General features: G+C 51.7%; 4 protein-coding genes across 4 annotated transcripts; 3 read left to right on the top strand and 1 right to left on the bottom strand.

The window, feature by feature from the left end:
- Nucleotides 1-618: 618 nt before the first annotated feature.
- On the bottom strand, nucleotides 619-3,436 carry NECHADRAFT_65087 (uncharacterized protein). Its single transcript, XM_003049528.1, has 6 exons — nucleotides 3,106-3,436; nucleotides 2,984-2,996; nucleotides 2,914-2,923; nucleotides 1,927-2,859; nucleotides 1,768-1,878; nucleotides 619-1,711 (listed from the first exon to the last, which is right to left on the bottom strand). The coding sequence occupies exons 1-6, from the start codon at nucleotides 3,161-3,163 to the stop codon at nucleotides 878-880; spliced, it is 1,959 nt and encodes a 652-aa protein (XP_003049574.1). The 5' UTR covers nucleotides 3,164-3,436; the 3' UTR covers nucleotides 619-877.
- A 1,569-nt stretch (nucleotides 3,437-5,005) lies between these two features.
- On the top strand, nucleotides 5,006-5,970 carry NECHADRAFT_74105 (uncharacterized protein; the record flags this gene model as incomplete). Its single annotated transcript, XM_003049743.1, has 3 exons — nucleotides 5,006-5,215; nucleotides 5,446-5,563; nucleotides 5,855-5,970. The coding sequence occupies 3 exons, from the start codon at nucleotides 5,006-5,008 to the stop codon at nucleotides 5,968-5,970; spliced, it is 444 nt and encodes a 147-aa protein (XP_003049789.1).
- Nucleotides 5,971-8,436: 2,466 nt separating this feature from the next.
- On the top strand, nucleotides 8,437-10,254 carry NECHADRAFT_89646 (uncharacterized protein; the record flags this gene model as incomplete). Its single annotated transcript, XM_003049742.1, has 3 exons — nucleotides 8,437-8,761; nucleotides 8,809-10,063; nucleotides 10,101-10,254. 3 exons carry the CDS (start codon nucleotides 8,437-8,439, stop codon nucleotides 10,252-10,254), a joined length of 1,734 nt encoding a protein of 577 aa, XP_003049788.1.
- Nucleotides 10,255-11,354: 1,100 nt separating this feature from the next.
- On the top strand, nucleotides 11,355-13,286 carry NECHADRAFT_74103 (uncharacterized protein; the record flags this gene model as incomplete). Its single annotated transcript, XM_003049741.1, has 3 exons — nucleotides 11,355-11,776; nucleotides 11,841-12,214; nucleotides 12,274-13,286. The coding sequence occupies 3 exons, from the start codon at nucleotides 11,355-11,357 to the stop codon at nucleotides 13,284-13,286; spliced, it is 1,809 nt and encodes a 602-aa protein (XP_003049787.1).
- Nucleotides 13,287-15,258: the final 1,972 nt, after the last annotated feature.

Raw genomic sequence — 15,258 nt, 5'->3', positions numbered from 1 at the left:
TTCGAGTGTGACATGAAGTTGTTGGGGGAGAGTTCGGTTCGGTTCCCTAGTTCAGGAACTCGGATGCCATCGATTGGCAGCGTGCTCTTCCCACGGCGCTAGACCACCTGTCCCATCCCGCCATCCGGCAGCCACCCCGAGTAAGCCGAATGGCTCAGACAATGGGGTTCCAGAGTCCGGACAAAAGACAGCGGAGCCCCGAGCCATTGAGTTCAGATTAGGTTGTTTGCGGGGAGGGCACAGCCAATTGTCACACCTTCATGTCATCTTGTTAGTCACATTGTGCATGTCGAGTTCCTGTGGCTTCACATCTCCCAACCTCTATGAATCAGATACGGATAGAGGCTGGTTATGAGGGCATATTTTAGCTAATGGCAACGGACATCTTACGAGTTCAAGTCAAAGTCTGTTCATGTTTCAATCAAGTATCAAGCTTGCTTGTATCCAACTGCCCGGGACCGGATAAATGACAAGATGCACTGCCCATGCAGATCATCATGCACAGTCATGTTATGGAGTGCTGTTGGCTCAATCTCACTCGCCTGCTGGAGAGTTATCCTCGACTTGCAGTGGCGACCGAGATCGAGATCCACAGACAAGCATCGAGACTCATCATGGTACAAAGCAAGACAATATATTCCATAGCTGGACTTGTTGCCGCCAGTTTGTACATACATACAAGCTAAATCAGATAGCCTTCCTATTCGCTTCATTGGTAGAGCCTCGACCCTACATATCCAACGCCATTCCATCATTTCATAGCTTTTAAACCTGTATCGGTCCGTTTCCTTCAACTCCAAAGTGTCCAGCTTGTGAATTCGCTGGATGGGTATCACCAGTCCGCCACCCTTAAAAGCATCCCCGACTCGCTGCTTGCTTATCCAAAAACAATCGTTACCCCCATGTCAGCGCTCACTCTCCTCCATAGATCTCCGCCGCTCCTGACGCCCATGGCTGTCGCCTCCTCTTGCTGATGCATCATCTCGGTCTTGTCCGCACGCCGCCATACCTCCTGCGCGATTGTCCACGCACGCTCAATATTTGTCATACCCTGCCGACGGTTGATGGCGATAAAGGTTTGACGTGCCAGGTCACGGTCAGCAAGTGTGGTAGCCTCACAAGCTGCCACAAAGAGTGGCCAGAGAAGGGCGCTCATCGGGCCGGTATTGCTGACGGTTCCCACACAGTGAGTGAGACTAATGTGAGTGTGGCGTTGGACGAGCGGGTGGTTGCGTGGGTAGCTATAGATGGTGCGGTAGAGGTAGACAAAGGCAGAATGACGGTAAGAAAGAGCGTTGCTGAGGATGCTCTGTAGTCGACTCCTTTCTGTCGTCTGCTCAGGAGTCAATTCCTCGGGGTTTTGGCCGAGGACTGAGCCTTCAGGCAGAGCAGGATGCCATTCTTCAAGAGCGGATTCGATAGCTGACGCCGAGATTTCGAATTCCGTCCGGAGAACCGCAACCTTGCTCACTTCTCCGTTCGTAACAGCAGCATCGAGTTGATCCTTGAGAGCAAGGAGGTTCGAGAGGCGATGAATAATAGGCCAGAGGGAAGTAGCCATTCCAAGTAGAGTGTCGACGCTGTTGAGAGGAGACATATCACCACCTGAATCGAGAGGAGGGAACGGTGTAAGGTAGTTGGCTCCTGGGGCACTGCCGAGGGGAGCGGTGCCAAATGAGAGTGCTGCGATCACATCATAGAAGCGGAACGCCTGCCATGTATTAGTAATTTGTACAAATAGAGCATGGCCACTAAAGAGTCACATACTCGTTCCAAAAAGATGCCCGTGGGATCAGTGGCTGCTTCATTGTGGCTCATGATGGTCATGGCACCTTTGAGATGGCCATCGACAATGTTTGATCGGCCTTTCTGAACCAACTATGACGTTGTTAGTAAGCGAATTAGAGATGCCAAGACTTTACTCACCACTTCGTAGTAAACCAGAAGCATGATGGCTGCCAAGAGTTCATTTCGATTAACTCCTGCTCCCTTTTGGATCAACCGCGCAAGGCCTTGAATGGCCTTGTTGTGGAAATAAACGCTCTTTTCGTCATTGGTGACACCCCGATATTCCAAGTGAGCGCTTGCTAGAGCAAATACGGCGTTTGTAACGGCCTGGCTGTCCTGGCAGAGCGGGAGAACAAGCTGCTGGAAAGGATTCCCGCGCTCCTCCCGGAAAACAATGAGATGTGACAAGACATTGCAGAAGTGGTCTACCAGGGCGCGCCTGTTGGTACGGTCGGAGAACTCGGAGAATATCGGAGAATAAAATTCGAATCGTGGAGACGGCGCTGTGACAGGCGCAATGAGGGCCAGAGAGGGGCTTTGAGGCGCGTACGCATTGGAGTAGGTCGCAGCGTAGGTCGTAGTAGGAATGCTGATGATGGATTCGCGACGGATTACCTCCTCGACATCCTCCTCCTCGCTGTTCTCAATGTGTTGAACGGCAATGCCTGAATCGTCAAATACAGGCAATTGGAAATCGATCGAGTCAATCGGGGACACGACTGGCAGGTCTCCAGGGCTCCAACCCAGGAGGTTATCCATGGGATTAACGAGGGAGGCCTTCAGAGGGAGATCGCTGGAGACGGGTGGCTGCGTCACAATGGGAACCTCCTCGTCCAGCGAGTCCTCGTCGGCCGATTTATCCTGACCATCCTCTTTCCATTGCCGGATTGGAACGTCGCAATCCAAGGGCTGAGCTCGGTCTGAACCAGAGGAGGAGTTGGTGTCGAAAGGGGAGAAAGCGGTGGTCTCACGCTTGCGCCGCTGTCGAGGGCGAACGGGTTCGTAAACGCACTCTTGGCCGCGTTCCTGGCATCGCGCGCAGGCAGGTCGAATTTCGTTGCATTTCTTCTTCTATAGCAGAGGTTAGACCAACCACAAAAAGGCCGTCTTGTAGGGCGAAATCACCTTTTCTTTGCTGCAAAGGGCAATGTTAGTGAGACGATTTTGAATTGCAGGGGTGGATCATGGAACATACCAATAACTACATCCTGTGCGCCGAGGAATCATCCATGACAAGTCAGCCACGTTCGTTTTATGCTTATAACATGGAGAATGCGGTGGAACAGAATGCGCTGCGCTGTAGGGGCTTTGACGTACCTGCGCGCGAGCGCTTTTTGGGGACCTTGGGCGGTGCGAGTCGAGTGTACAGCAACATGATGGAGATTTGTTGGTGGCGAGGCGATCAAAGGATCAGATAATCAATCAGGCGTTTTCCATCCGGCCGTCTAGCAGAGGCAATCAAGCATGGTCTCGTCCAAGAAGACCAGAGGCGATCTGATCAAGAAGCTGCAGGCGCCCATACACAAGACAGTTAGAGGATTTATTTGTCTTGGAACAGGAAAGGAAGCCGAGGGTCGGACGATGGCGGTGCTATCGAATAACTGATTTACGTGGGTGTGGGGAGGGAGGAGGGGGAAAATAAAGTCCGGGAGTAACCAGACGAAGCCGAGGATCGTGGAGAGGGCGCGCGGAGGCGGGAAGCGGGAGACGGGAGACGGAGCGAAGATCTTGGCGATGTCGAGTCCAACCTCGTCTTGGTGTTTGAGTTGAGTGAGTCTTGAGACGGATGCCCTCGAGGAAAAAAGGAATCAGCGGGAGAAAAAGAAGGAGGAAAAGAAGATGGAAGGAACCAAAAATGGATGCCTCGCGCGTCTCGGGGGCGTCATGGTTCGGTCCCAAGAAGCACACCAACAGAAGGACCTTGGCTTGCTTGGGTCCCGTCCGGCTCCCATCCCATCCATCTCTGCACACCATCGTGACCGTGGGTAATCATGGGCCATCCCTGCCCGATCCCTGGACACCTTTGCCCTGTCGGGCCAAGTGAAGCTCCGTTAGCTTGCGGGGTTACGGGCGTTGCAGTTGACTCGAGTGACCGCTGAAGAACTGGAGAGGGCCTGGGAACTGGAGCAAGCTGGAGCCCCTGAAAGATTTTACGTTACGGGGAGCTCTGGGGCAACATTGGGGGAAGGTTTGGGGGGATGAGCACCACGACGTTGCAGGGGTTGGTTGACGACGGGTGGACCGGGGAGAGTTGGAGGAGCCTCGTGGCAGCAGGGGGTTTGTGATATTGGGACTGTGTAGACTGTTGAGATTGTGTGAAGAGTACAGTGTTAGCATAGTGTCTATCACATCTCTCACAGTACGCCCACGCCCCCGCTCCCGCGAGCAGGTGACTTTTCCTCCAACACTGAATTGACAGCTGCATCAATGGGATCCTCTTTTGGGCCCTCATAGAACGCCACCCGAAATCCGACTTCCCGAGCTCAAACGTTAAATTCCTGAGAAGTAGCAGAGGATGGCATCAATCGCCAAGTACAACCTGTCCTTCAAGCATCTTCCAAGTCCCTGCAGTATCGAAAAGGATCACAAACACCTGGCCCTGGCATTGCCTTCCCCAGCGTCTTGGAAAATCCGGGGTAAAGAAGCTGCCATCTCGGCACGTTGCATGGTGCCTTGAGTCAACGAGCATTGCACGGCCGGCGCCCAGCCTATTTGGGTTTGAAATGGTGATGGGCTACCCATCCTAACAGGCGCGGCAAAAGGGAAACCTGGTCGATTCGCAAGCCATCTAACACATGGGCGCTGCCGTCCGCTGCCTCCCCCGCGTTTCTGGTTGCCATTCGGCTGCACCCATCCCGATTCTGATGTTGCAAGAGACCAGATCATCGACAGGTGAGATGAAGGAAACCGTCCCGTCTGGATAGGGAAATGATGGAAAGGGGCGATCGTCGCCCCTATGGTTTGATGAGTGACAATGGGGCAAAGTTTGATGTTTTCGCTTGCGCAGGAACAAAAAGGAATACTACAGCCGGCCCTCAAGAAAATATTGGGTGGACCCCCTCTGCTGACCGACAATGCAGACGAGAAGCCATTGCAGCAGAAGAATGGAAAAAAAGAAAATGGGGGTCAAGACGCTTCTGGACCCAACAGCCGTGAGACATTGTCTCAGTGCCTCGAGCAGCTCTTTGCAGTGTCTGAGTGTTAACCGGACTCCAAAATGCGGAGTGATGGCGATGCCAAGAGGGGGATTGCGACGGCGACGGCCGATCACACGAAACACGGGCTCGAAGCGACGATCTGGAGACGGGAGAGCTCCAGAAGGCCACAGGTACAGGAGACTGGCTCAGGGTCCAGCGTGGGAGTCTACAGTACCTACGTAAGAGGTAGTGGTCCAAGGGGGGGAATGGCACACATCTCCCCCGAGGAGGTAAGTATTCAATCCGCAAAATAACAAGATGTAAGGCGTATGGTTATAAACCCAAGCTGAGATGTTGAGACTTTAGAGGATATTTTATTTATTTTGTACTTGCATTTATTTATTTTGCTCTAAATCACATCTCTATGACCCGACAAAGTTCTCATTGCCAACTGTGTACCATTTTTCCTGGAGTGAGGAGTCACTGACTTTGACTAACCACCATGCAACAATGGTTGGAGGACCCTGTCCGTTGTCACATTGACCGACCAGGCATTCACGAACCACGGCTCGAGGACCGCGGCACAAAGCTTGGCCCCCGACCCGATGCCCGATGCAGCCACGAGGAAATGGAGCATAGTGAGTGTGTGTGGACGGGTAGACTCACGATGCGCCTCCTGCGTTCGCGCGGTATTTTGAACGAGGTTTGCGATTCAGCATGGGCATTCGACCGCCCGCAAGCAGAATCGGCAGCGGGCGTTGATGTGATGTGACGCGATCTGGTCTGATGAACCGCGGCTTCATCTCATGATCTAATCAGAAGCCAACCTCATCCATTCCCCTTGGCCCCTGTCGCAAGGAAAAACCCTGACGACGTGCTTCTGGAACACTTTTTAGGGCCCTCACCTTGACCGACACATCGGCGATCAGGTTTCACCGTGGTGAGAGTTCCTCTTGGGGTAGACCTGGAAAATGATTCTTTCAAGTTCGAACTTGAAGAAAGTTTGGAGGAAGCACCTCGAGACCCGTGGGAAAGGACGCGATAAAATGCCCCTCATTAATTAATCCACGAGGTCCGCAGTTTCTCGGCGTGTGGTTTCATCGGCTCCAAGCGTCAACCCAAAGTCCCTTTGCCTTCCTAGGCCGGTAAGCCATCCCCCGGATCGTCATCGCTCCAGCCTCCACCGGCCCCTTGTTGAAGCTTTTGCGCCGTCATGAAAACAAGTTATTATCTCGGGGTCATGACCGCTTTGTGTATTCGCTATCTAGACTCCCAGCCTAGCATTTCATGATTCTCCATGGTGTACTATCTATTAAAGAAGTATCCCATCACCCCAGAAATGACCAGTCCAGCTTTCAATCCCCAATACACCCATTTGTCCACGACCAGACATGACCAAGTGTAGAGTACTACTCAGTCATCATCACCAAAATCGTCATCATCGTCTTCCTTGGGATTATTGGACTTCCGGGTAGAGCGATAAGTAGACTAGAAATATCAGCGCATGTATGATTTATGGGAGAATAGGTGTACTTACCAGGCAATCAGACAAGGCTCCCTACGAACCTCGAAGAAGGATTGCTGATTTGACAGCGGTCTTAAAGTATCGTTTCCACCATGGTAGTGCTCGAAACGCCTGCTCCTCTTTTTCTTCGTGCTCTCTGCGGGCGCGCTGCTCTTCGGCTCTGTCCTCTCTGAGAATGTCGCGTATCTCCTGCGCAGTTGCTGGTTCTCTTTTGTTGGGAGTAGGAAGAGAAGGAGGTAAATGAAATCTTCTGCGTGCTCCGAAAGCTGAGGATGATCTTGGGGGAAGCGTCTGGATGCGACGAAGCATCGCGCGAAGATGAGCCATTCTGAATCGATGTTTCAATAATAGGACGGCGATGGGACTGATGGTAGCACTGAAGCGAACTGTTGCGTTGATTGGGTATGATGATGGTGGTGTGGAGAAAAGAAGAAAGATGGGGCAAGCATTTGGGGGATTTAAAATGAGCAAACACGTGACTGGAAAGAGGTCCGCCAAGAGGTGACAAATTACGTAAGAGGGCATCGTCAGCAAGAAGCGAGCGAGAGTGGAGCATGTAATAAAACTCGCGAGAAGCATCATGTAGTCATGTTGCCTTCTTGAGAAAGCCTAGTTAATAGAGTGGCAGGTATGCATCTCATCCTCATGGTGCGTTATTATGGGGAGAAGCTCATTTATCTCTCACAATGGAATTACAGCCTGCCTTTGAAGGTGGTCACCTGACACGGCACAAACCACGGCAGAAATGCGCACCTCATCACAACCTTGAACCAACGCAACGCCTCGCAACACCACTTCTACTCTTAGTCTCCTGCGCATGAGGTTCTCGGCCCCCAAATCCCAGCACTCGGTGTCGAATGAGGCCCTCGTTGTCGATTATCGACCTGGGTCTGCCCCGTATAGGTCTTCTGATTCGTGGCCTTGTCTGACAAGTAGACCAACAAGGCCTCTCAATGGCTGCCACGGTAGCAGTGCCAATGCACCAGGCGCACCATCTTTCCGAGCGAGGACACCTCTATGCCCACAGCCTACCGCTAGAGCTTGCGAGCTTCATGCCGCCGGCCAATGGCGGAAGTAGACGTGCAGCGGAGGATGGAGATGAGAATAGAGAAACAACGAGAGGAGGGTTGGAGCGGTGCTCCGTCGACGAATCCAAGACGTGCTTCTGCTGCTGCGACACCAACAACCCGGACGAATGCGATTTGCGAGCAATATCCAGCGACGGTAGTGCCGCATGGCCTGCGCCTCTTGTCTCTGATGCTCTTGCGGCTCACGATTGATGGTGTCGGTTCTGTTTCAGCTTGGCTTGTCCCCGCAGGAACCTGAGCCGCCGCGTGTCTTTCTCATCGCTTACTCTTCGCTGTCGTTTTCTAGTCTGGTCATCTTCAGTTCACTCACCGTCCCATTTCTCACTCTGGGCCCTCATCAATCTCCACGTCGGACCCATGGCGGTAACCTGAAGAGGAATTATTTCTCACGTCTCAGGACAGCGCTGGGTGCTCGGGTAACCTGTTCATCCAACCAAAACGACCCGCGCCTACGGTTCAGTGGACTTTTCGCTCAGCCCTATAGACGCCAGAGTTCTAGGATGACAGAAGCCTCTGCTGCTCCCCCGTGGCGTAGCATCCCTTGACACCCCCCGGCCACGGATAAGCCTCTAAGGCCTCCATTGCTGACGGTTTGGAATCTCTCGCTACATCTGACTCTTCCCTCCTTTTCCTCTTCTTTCATCATTTTTAATTTATCCTGTGTGAATATTGAAAGTTGTCGCATTTGATTTGCGGTGGTTGTCGCGAGCCGAAACCCATCGATCCAGCCCACGTCCCTCCAGCGCCCTCTTTATTGAGCACTTGCGACAATAGCCCGATTTGAGGAGCTGAAATTAATTACCCGGCTGGCAAATTCGTCCATGATCTGCGTCCCACACGGTTTCGCGAAATTTCTCTCATCGACGTCGCATCCCCCTCAGTTCCATGAGCGCACGAGATGAGGAACTGGGGGTGTCGCTCGTGTGTCGCCTTGCTACTAGCTGCCCTCTGGGCCACCAGTATTGAGGCGGCCGACTACAGGAGACACGATGGAGTTCACCGGGTCGAGAAGAAGGCACAGATCACAGCGCCCGCTGTGTTGAACCGACGAGATAAGGAACAGTGCGGCGCGGGCGAGAAGTTGTGCGCGTCCAGTCTCGACGGTGGATGTTGCCCGGAAGGCTACGACTGCGCAAAGGAAAGCTGCTTTGCGGTTACGAAAGGCCCTGTGACATGCCAGGGAACGAGGGTTGGATGGTACCAATGCGAAGCCGTCTTCGGAGGTGGGTTTTATCGAGACTCTTTACGGACCAAGGCTTACATATAGTAGCGGGATGCTGTCCGGACGGTTATGTGTGCAGTACAGGCGGTAATTGCTTCCCACCGGCGGGCGTGGCATATACGTACGGCTGCCCGGCGAGCCAGTATCTCTGCCCATCTTCACTGAGTTATGGGTGCTGCAACAGCGGTATGGCCTGCGGTGTTAACCAGTGCTATTCTACAAAACCCGTGACGATCACGAATACCATCGTTATCACCGCCACCGAAGACGGCTCCGAAACGACTTACAGAACAACCGACGTTACTGTCTCGACTCCAACCATGCCCACGGAACTTCCTACCGTCCGCGACGGTAGCGATGAAAACCAGGCGGTCCTCAAATTCTTCCCTTCCGCTATTCCCAAGAGCAGTCCAACATTAACTGCGGACGACGACGATAAGGGCGGCGGCGGACTCCCAACAACAACACTTGTGGGCATCGTAGCCGGTTCTGTTGGATTTCTAATCATCGTGTTGGTGGCGGCATACATCATCATCCGACATCTGAACAAGGTTGTCCAAGCTGTCAGCACCTCAAAGGTGTCTGAACCCTCTAATCGCTCCACGGCACGACCACCTGTGAAGGAGTTCAAGTCGACAGACTCACAAGTCGATGAGTGGAGCGCCAACCCGTTGATAGCCCCTCCTCCAAGACCAGCAAACCCCGGTCCGGATTCCGGGACCCCTTCACCATACAACCTGGCGAGCCCCGATCCGAGCTCCAACAACCCCACGCCTGGAGCGGAAGGCTACCATCCAGTGTCGGGCAGCGCGGGAAATAGCCGACACACCAGCTTTGATGCTATGGGCAACCGGGAAGATTACTTTAATGCGGCAGCTGTTGGTCAACAACGATTCAGCTCAGTCTCGGCGTCAACGAGGAACCGCTCAAGTACCGATACACACGCTTACACTCACGTTCGACAATGGAGTAACGCTTCTGAGAATTCTGACGGAACTCCTAGGGTGATGCCAAATTCTCCTCCAATGGAACTTGAAGCAATACCTTGGTTACCGGAATTACCAAGCTCGCCTTCATCTGTCGCATTCCCTCCTCTGGACGAGCGAAGACGATCCTCCAGCAGCACCATCAGCGCCCCAGTCCGGCCACCCGTGACTCAACGTCTATCTGGCGGACAGCGAGTACGAAGCGAATCCCTCGGCCAGAGCAATCTGAGTATCGTAAACGAGGAGATGCATGGATTCCACGGGCCGAACGATCATTTTGTGGGCCAGACAGACACTCACCGGCCAGGATCGGGAGAGTCTGGTGGCCGATCGCGATCACACTCGAATACTCAGCTGCCGGATACACAACCATCCAGTACACAACAATCGAATACGCAACAACCATAACACCTATTTATACAATCTCTATTTGCATGTTTTTTATTTTCTGAAATTGTCACGACTTGGCAAGCGGTTGGAGTTTCAGTCATGGGGTCTGGGAACCTGACATAGCGTGGCACGGCGTCATTTGGAGGAGAGGTTATTACTGTGTGTTAAACAACTGGGCGGTTTATAAAGGTCCGGTTTGGAAACGAATAAGCATATATGGCATTTGGAATTGTACCAACTATCCTTTTCCTTGTCTCTGCTGTTTTGAGGTTCATTGAGTTGGACATTATCTCTAGGAATCATTGAGTTGTGAGACTATCTGATAGGGAACCCATCAGCAGCTCGTCAAGTCTGCAGAAAACACGATTGATGTTTTATAATCAAGCACATGAAGTCCACTCCTCGTATTCCGACCGTACTGAACCCTGGTCTCCCGAGATGTCTTTCCACTCACACTGAAGGGCCGACGTTCGACTAACACGACCCGAGGGATCGGTTTGGCGGGCCGCTAGGGATGCAGCCGCAGGGACCGGGCCGCACCATGGGCTCCGTGGCGGTTTGGGATTAATGAGGATCAGAGATTGATAAGGATAAAGATCTGAGTGGCTGGCTAGGATGATTTATTGTTGAGAATGGTTCGTTTTGTGGATGTCATCTTAGATATGGGAAATGATTATTATGAAGCCATTGGGCGTGAACAAGAGATGCGTGACGATTGGGATTACTGGCACGTTATGCCTTGGATATTAGCCAAGTAGTGTAAATTCATCCCATTGCATGCATTTGTTTGTCATTTGATGCGGTATTCAGACTTGATGTCACGCACAGCTTACGCAGCTGCATGCAGTGTCCTGTACAAAGACACTTTAGTCCATCTACAAGTTCACCGATATACCATCATGTCAGCCTGGGGCTATGAACTGCAGCAGCTAGACACTGCCTCGAGACTCGGATGCCTTCCCAATGGCTAGAGTGAAACATTGACTCGATTTCTGCAGGTATATCGCAGGGCAGACAGACAACTCACCCTGCAGCAAGCAACTTGGAGGGTACGCCAGCCTCATTTTGATACACTATGGAAAGGCATATAAACCCCGCTCGAGGAAGTCTGGAGACTCCCATTAGCAGTCTTCTGTCTTCGGATATTTATGTCTTTTAACGATACGAAGTCATCTTGTCTATAATATTCAACTGTAAATTGCCAAAAGATCCTACAAGATGGTGGTAGAGCTCGCCATTGGTGCCGTTGGGCTCATCTCCGTCGTCTACCCAGGCATAAAGACTCTACACTCCAGCATTTGGAAGGTCATTGACGAATTAGTTAAAGCAAACCGAGATGCTAAAGACCCCAAGGTATTCAGGCAGCTGGAAGAGGAGCTGGAGATGTGGGATGAGCTCCTAAGGAGCATCGACAGGGTGAAGAGGTCTGATGACCCGGACGACCGGGTTCTCAGCGCAGCAACATCACTTTGCGGAGAGTATAAAGATGCTCTAGTCAAGACACTCGAGTATCTTGAGCAGTTTCAAGACACAGATGATAAGAAGGAGATGGGTATCATCATCGACGAGCTTCGGCATCAGTTTAAGTCAGTGCGCCGTCACAGAAGAAAGGTGCAAAAGTGGATTGGAGACATCAACACGTACGTTTTGCAGTTCAACGACTACAGTCTGAAGACCGTCATGCTAACTCTGGTGTTCTCACAGGATCATTGTCAGTCGCATCCACGAGGAGCTCAACCGCCAGAACAAGACCAATTCCGAAGCCTTCAAGGCACAGTCCCAAACCCTCGAGAACATCCATGAGTCGCAGGCCACATGTGTCCGGGAGCTTTTGGAGATTCGACACAGATTTCAAGAATTGGAGGAACATCTGAAGAGGCCCCAGGATCACGAAGCGGATGACTTTCAGATGGAAAGCGCCAGAGCTGTCAGTGATCTGGCTGAGAAAACTGACGACCTTATAAGCGTCTGTTGTGAGTGGGCGACTGGAAGTGTTGTGAGCAGAACAACAGAAGTCAGCATGACCAGCGATTTCCAGGAGTTTAGGAGCGATGTGTGGGTACGAGGCTTGCTCGAAGGTATGTGTCTAGTTTCGTCCAGTGAGATAAAGCATATCATCTCTAACAATTGCTGGCAGGCTCTACCATGGAGAGCCGTCTTGGCTCATCTACAACTGTGAGCCAGGGTACACAAACCACCCTAAGCCATCCAAGTAACAGAATCGCGGCTGCTCCAGTCGCAACTCCATCGATTCAGAGGCTTCCATTCGAACAAGCCTATGACTCAGACTCAGACTCGGAGACCGACTCAGAAATCGATTCTTTGAGTGAAGAAGGAACCAACTCTTCCAACACCACTGTTCATCTTGACGATGCCATCGAGGTTCAAGACCGAACACAGCCCGAAGAAGATCTTCAGCTATATACTACGTCGAATGCCATTCTCAAGAAGCTAGAGCCGGCTATTGAAAATGAGTGCAAGCGAATTGCAGCAGGCTCCTTCGGTCAGGCTACACGTGGAGGTCCTGAAGTCTTGACCATGAATCCAGCGGAATGGGGCAGTGGTGTCAGCCAGAACTTCCGGTCTCCGAGGAGCGACTCAATAGGTCTTGCATTTGAACGAGACTGGAAACCTTTCCAGAGTAACCCAGGCCTCGCCACGTTATCCAATGAATGCAAGGCCCATCACTTGGTGAGAAGAGTCTCCTTCATAACTCGGACGATCACAGACTTGGTCACAGACTTGGACTTCTACGACCTCCGCCAGGGACTTGCGCGAGGTCTAGGAGGCTTATTCGCCTGGAATATGACTGAAAACTGCACACATGATGAATGTGAGAAGAATCTCGATCTTCTATGCGCCGAGTCTTTGATAAGAGTGGGTGAGGACTCTTCCAGATGGCAGTCTACGGTACTCTGCATCACAGTTCCATGGAAGCTATATCGCTTCTGGACTACGATTCGTGGACATTCTGAGCCTGAACCTTCTGGAGTCGGCTACCTTGTTGATCAAGGCCTTTTAGCCGAAATGCCAGTCAAGATCGAAGCAGAAGACGGACAGACGTGGCAGCGATTGTGGTGCCCAGAGACGGTCGAGGGGGCCAAGGAGATCCTTGCCATGTTCCACGAGGTGAGTAGCAGCCCCAACTAGCAGAATCATGGCTAATACCTGATAGTTCTCGCTGCCCAAACGCTGTGGCTCTCTTATACTTCCCCGACAGTTCATTGTTGTTGTATATAAAACAGGCACGGCAGATGGATGGGTTAGGTCTGTCTGCAAGTCATTGAGCATGAACCCGAGCACACAGGTCCATTATCTCGGGAGCAATGGAGAATTTGTCCCCCCTTTTCACCCGGACAGTCCTACATAATGATGAGATTAGAACTGATACAGCGGAATTGCCATACTCTATTCTATAAATGTCTAGGACGAGGCAAAGGATCAAAGGATGAGCACTTGAAGCTCAAGTTTGGCTTTATATCTTATGGGATGAGTAAATGATCAGAAATAATTGCGTCTATATTTAATGATATTTTAGTGAGCAAATCTAGTTCTTCTGGTTTAAACACTATAGCCTCCAGACTATCCAATCCCAGACGTACTCTCGACTACCAGCCTGACTCAAAAAAGACTTAAGCTTGTTTCTTACTGCTGCTCGCCCCTTTCATAAGATTCGCGGACGCTCCTCCACTGTCTATCCGTCGGAATCTTAGACCAGCCCCATCTATAGTCGCCTATTTGTCGCTTCCAAACCGTTGCGAACGGGCATCCCTCGGTTCCCAGATCCCGCCAGACCCTCATCGTCACCGACGAGCCGTTCCAATGTGCCTCCAAGTCTGTGGCACAATCTGGGCAGGACCAGTCGACTTTGTTTGCTCTGAATATCCTCGGTGAGAGAGGCGAATTCAGATTGAGGGCCAAGGTGAAATGTTCGTGGTGTAACACTGACAGCTCCTTCTCGCGGCGGTAGAAGCGGACGCTCAGATGCTTACAAGCTTGTAGAATTAGTGACACGCCCGAACAACCCTCTAGCGGAGTGTACGTGCAAGTGTAAAGAATGAGGGTATCGGCCATGGGCAACTTTGGGGTAGTAGTATTGCTCAAGCCTGATGCTTCTATCACATGTTGGGCTTGGAGAAGCGTGAATAGTTTCCATGAGATGACCTGGCCTTAGTAGCTCATCGAGATGTACCTGTTCCTGGGTACTTTGAGGCCTAAGACGAGAATATTTGAGCGCAAGTTGAACGTGTCGGTGACTTGGGAGATTGAAAGGCTCGGTCCATGGGTTCTCGACCTGAAAGAATTTCAAACGGTAGCAATCCGGGGCCATTGGTGTTCGGGGTGTATCTTCCATATAGGTGGGATGGGTTCGATCGCAATCATCGCAAACCCATCTATCAGTCCGATTGCTGATGACAGCGGTCAGATATTCCAAGTGCTCGTCCCAGTCCAGCCGTCGTTCGGCATTTCGGGGGCGCGTAAGCGCTTTTTTCACGGCCACGCAGGTATGGGTGAAGATGAGCTCTGCGTGCAATGGGAGGAAGCTGGCGATGACGAGCAGGACATCGAGGGGCATCTGAGCAAGGAAGGCGTTTGCAGGTTGAGGCTCTCTAGGGTGAGATCCCAGTACCATAGGCCTCCCCTTTCTTAACATAGAGAACCAATTTGCTCCTGCGTTGAGATCCAATATCGAGTTGTGATCCATTGTTGCGTTGGTGATAAACCAGGTTGTCCAGAGAGCGATGGGTGAACCTCCCAAGTGGGAGCACAGCAGTCTTTTGTAGGGTCTTTTGTAGGTGGCCGTACATAAAATGGCTCGGTATGGAAGTTTGCTGCTAGACATAAGGGAGGCTATATAAGTGCGGACATGAAGTTGCCCATGGCTGAGTGGGAGTTTTGAGTTGCTGCAAGGGTAAAGCTTCGCTCATAAAAGGTTCAGTCAAGCGTCGACAACCAGGTAAATCCAACGACCAGGTACAAATGGTGTCGAATCAGTTATTAGCTCAGACACGACGAGTCCAGAAAGTGATGCTATCGACATTTACATATGAACGAATCAGGTTGGAATGCTTGGCGTTGTCCTTCATTCGGCGTGATGTTAAGCCGCTTACAGACTGTACCT

The sequence above is a fragment of the Fusarium vanettenii genome (assembly GCF_000151355.1).
Source record: "Fusarium vanettenii 77-13-4 chromosome 1 genomic scaffold NECHAsca_8_chr1_1_0, whole genome shotgun sequence".
Lineage (NCBI taxonomy): Eukaryota > Fungi > Ascomycota > Sordariomycetes > Hypocreales > Nectriaceae > Fusarium > Fusarium vanettenii.
The sequence above is the reverse complement of the archived record's forward strand: the minus strand, read 5'-3'. Positions and strand labels throughout refer to the sequence as shown.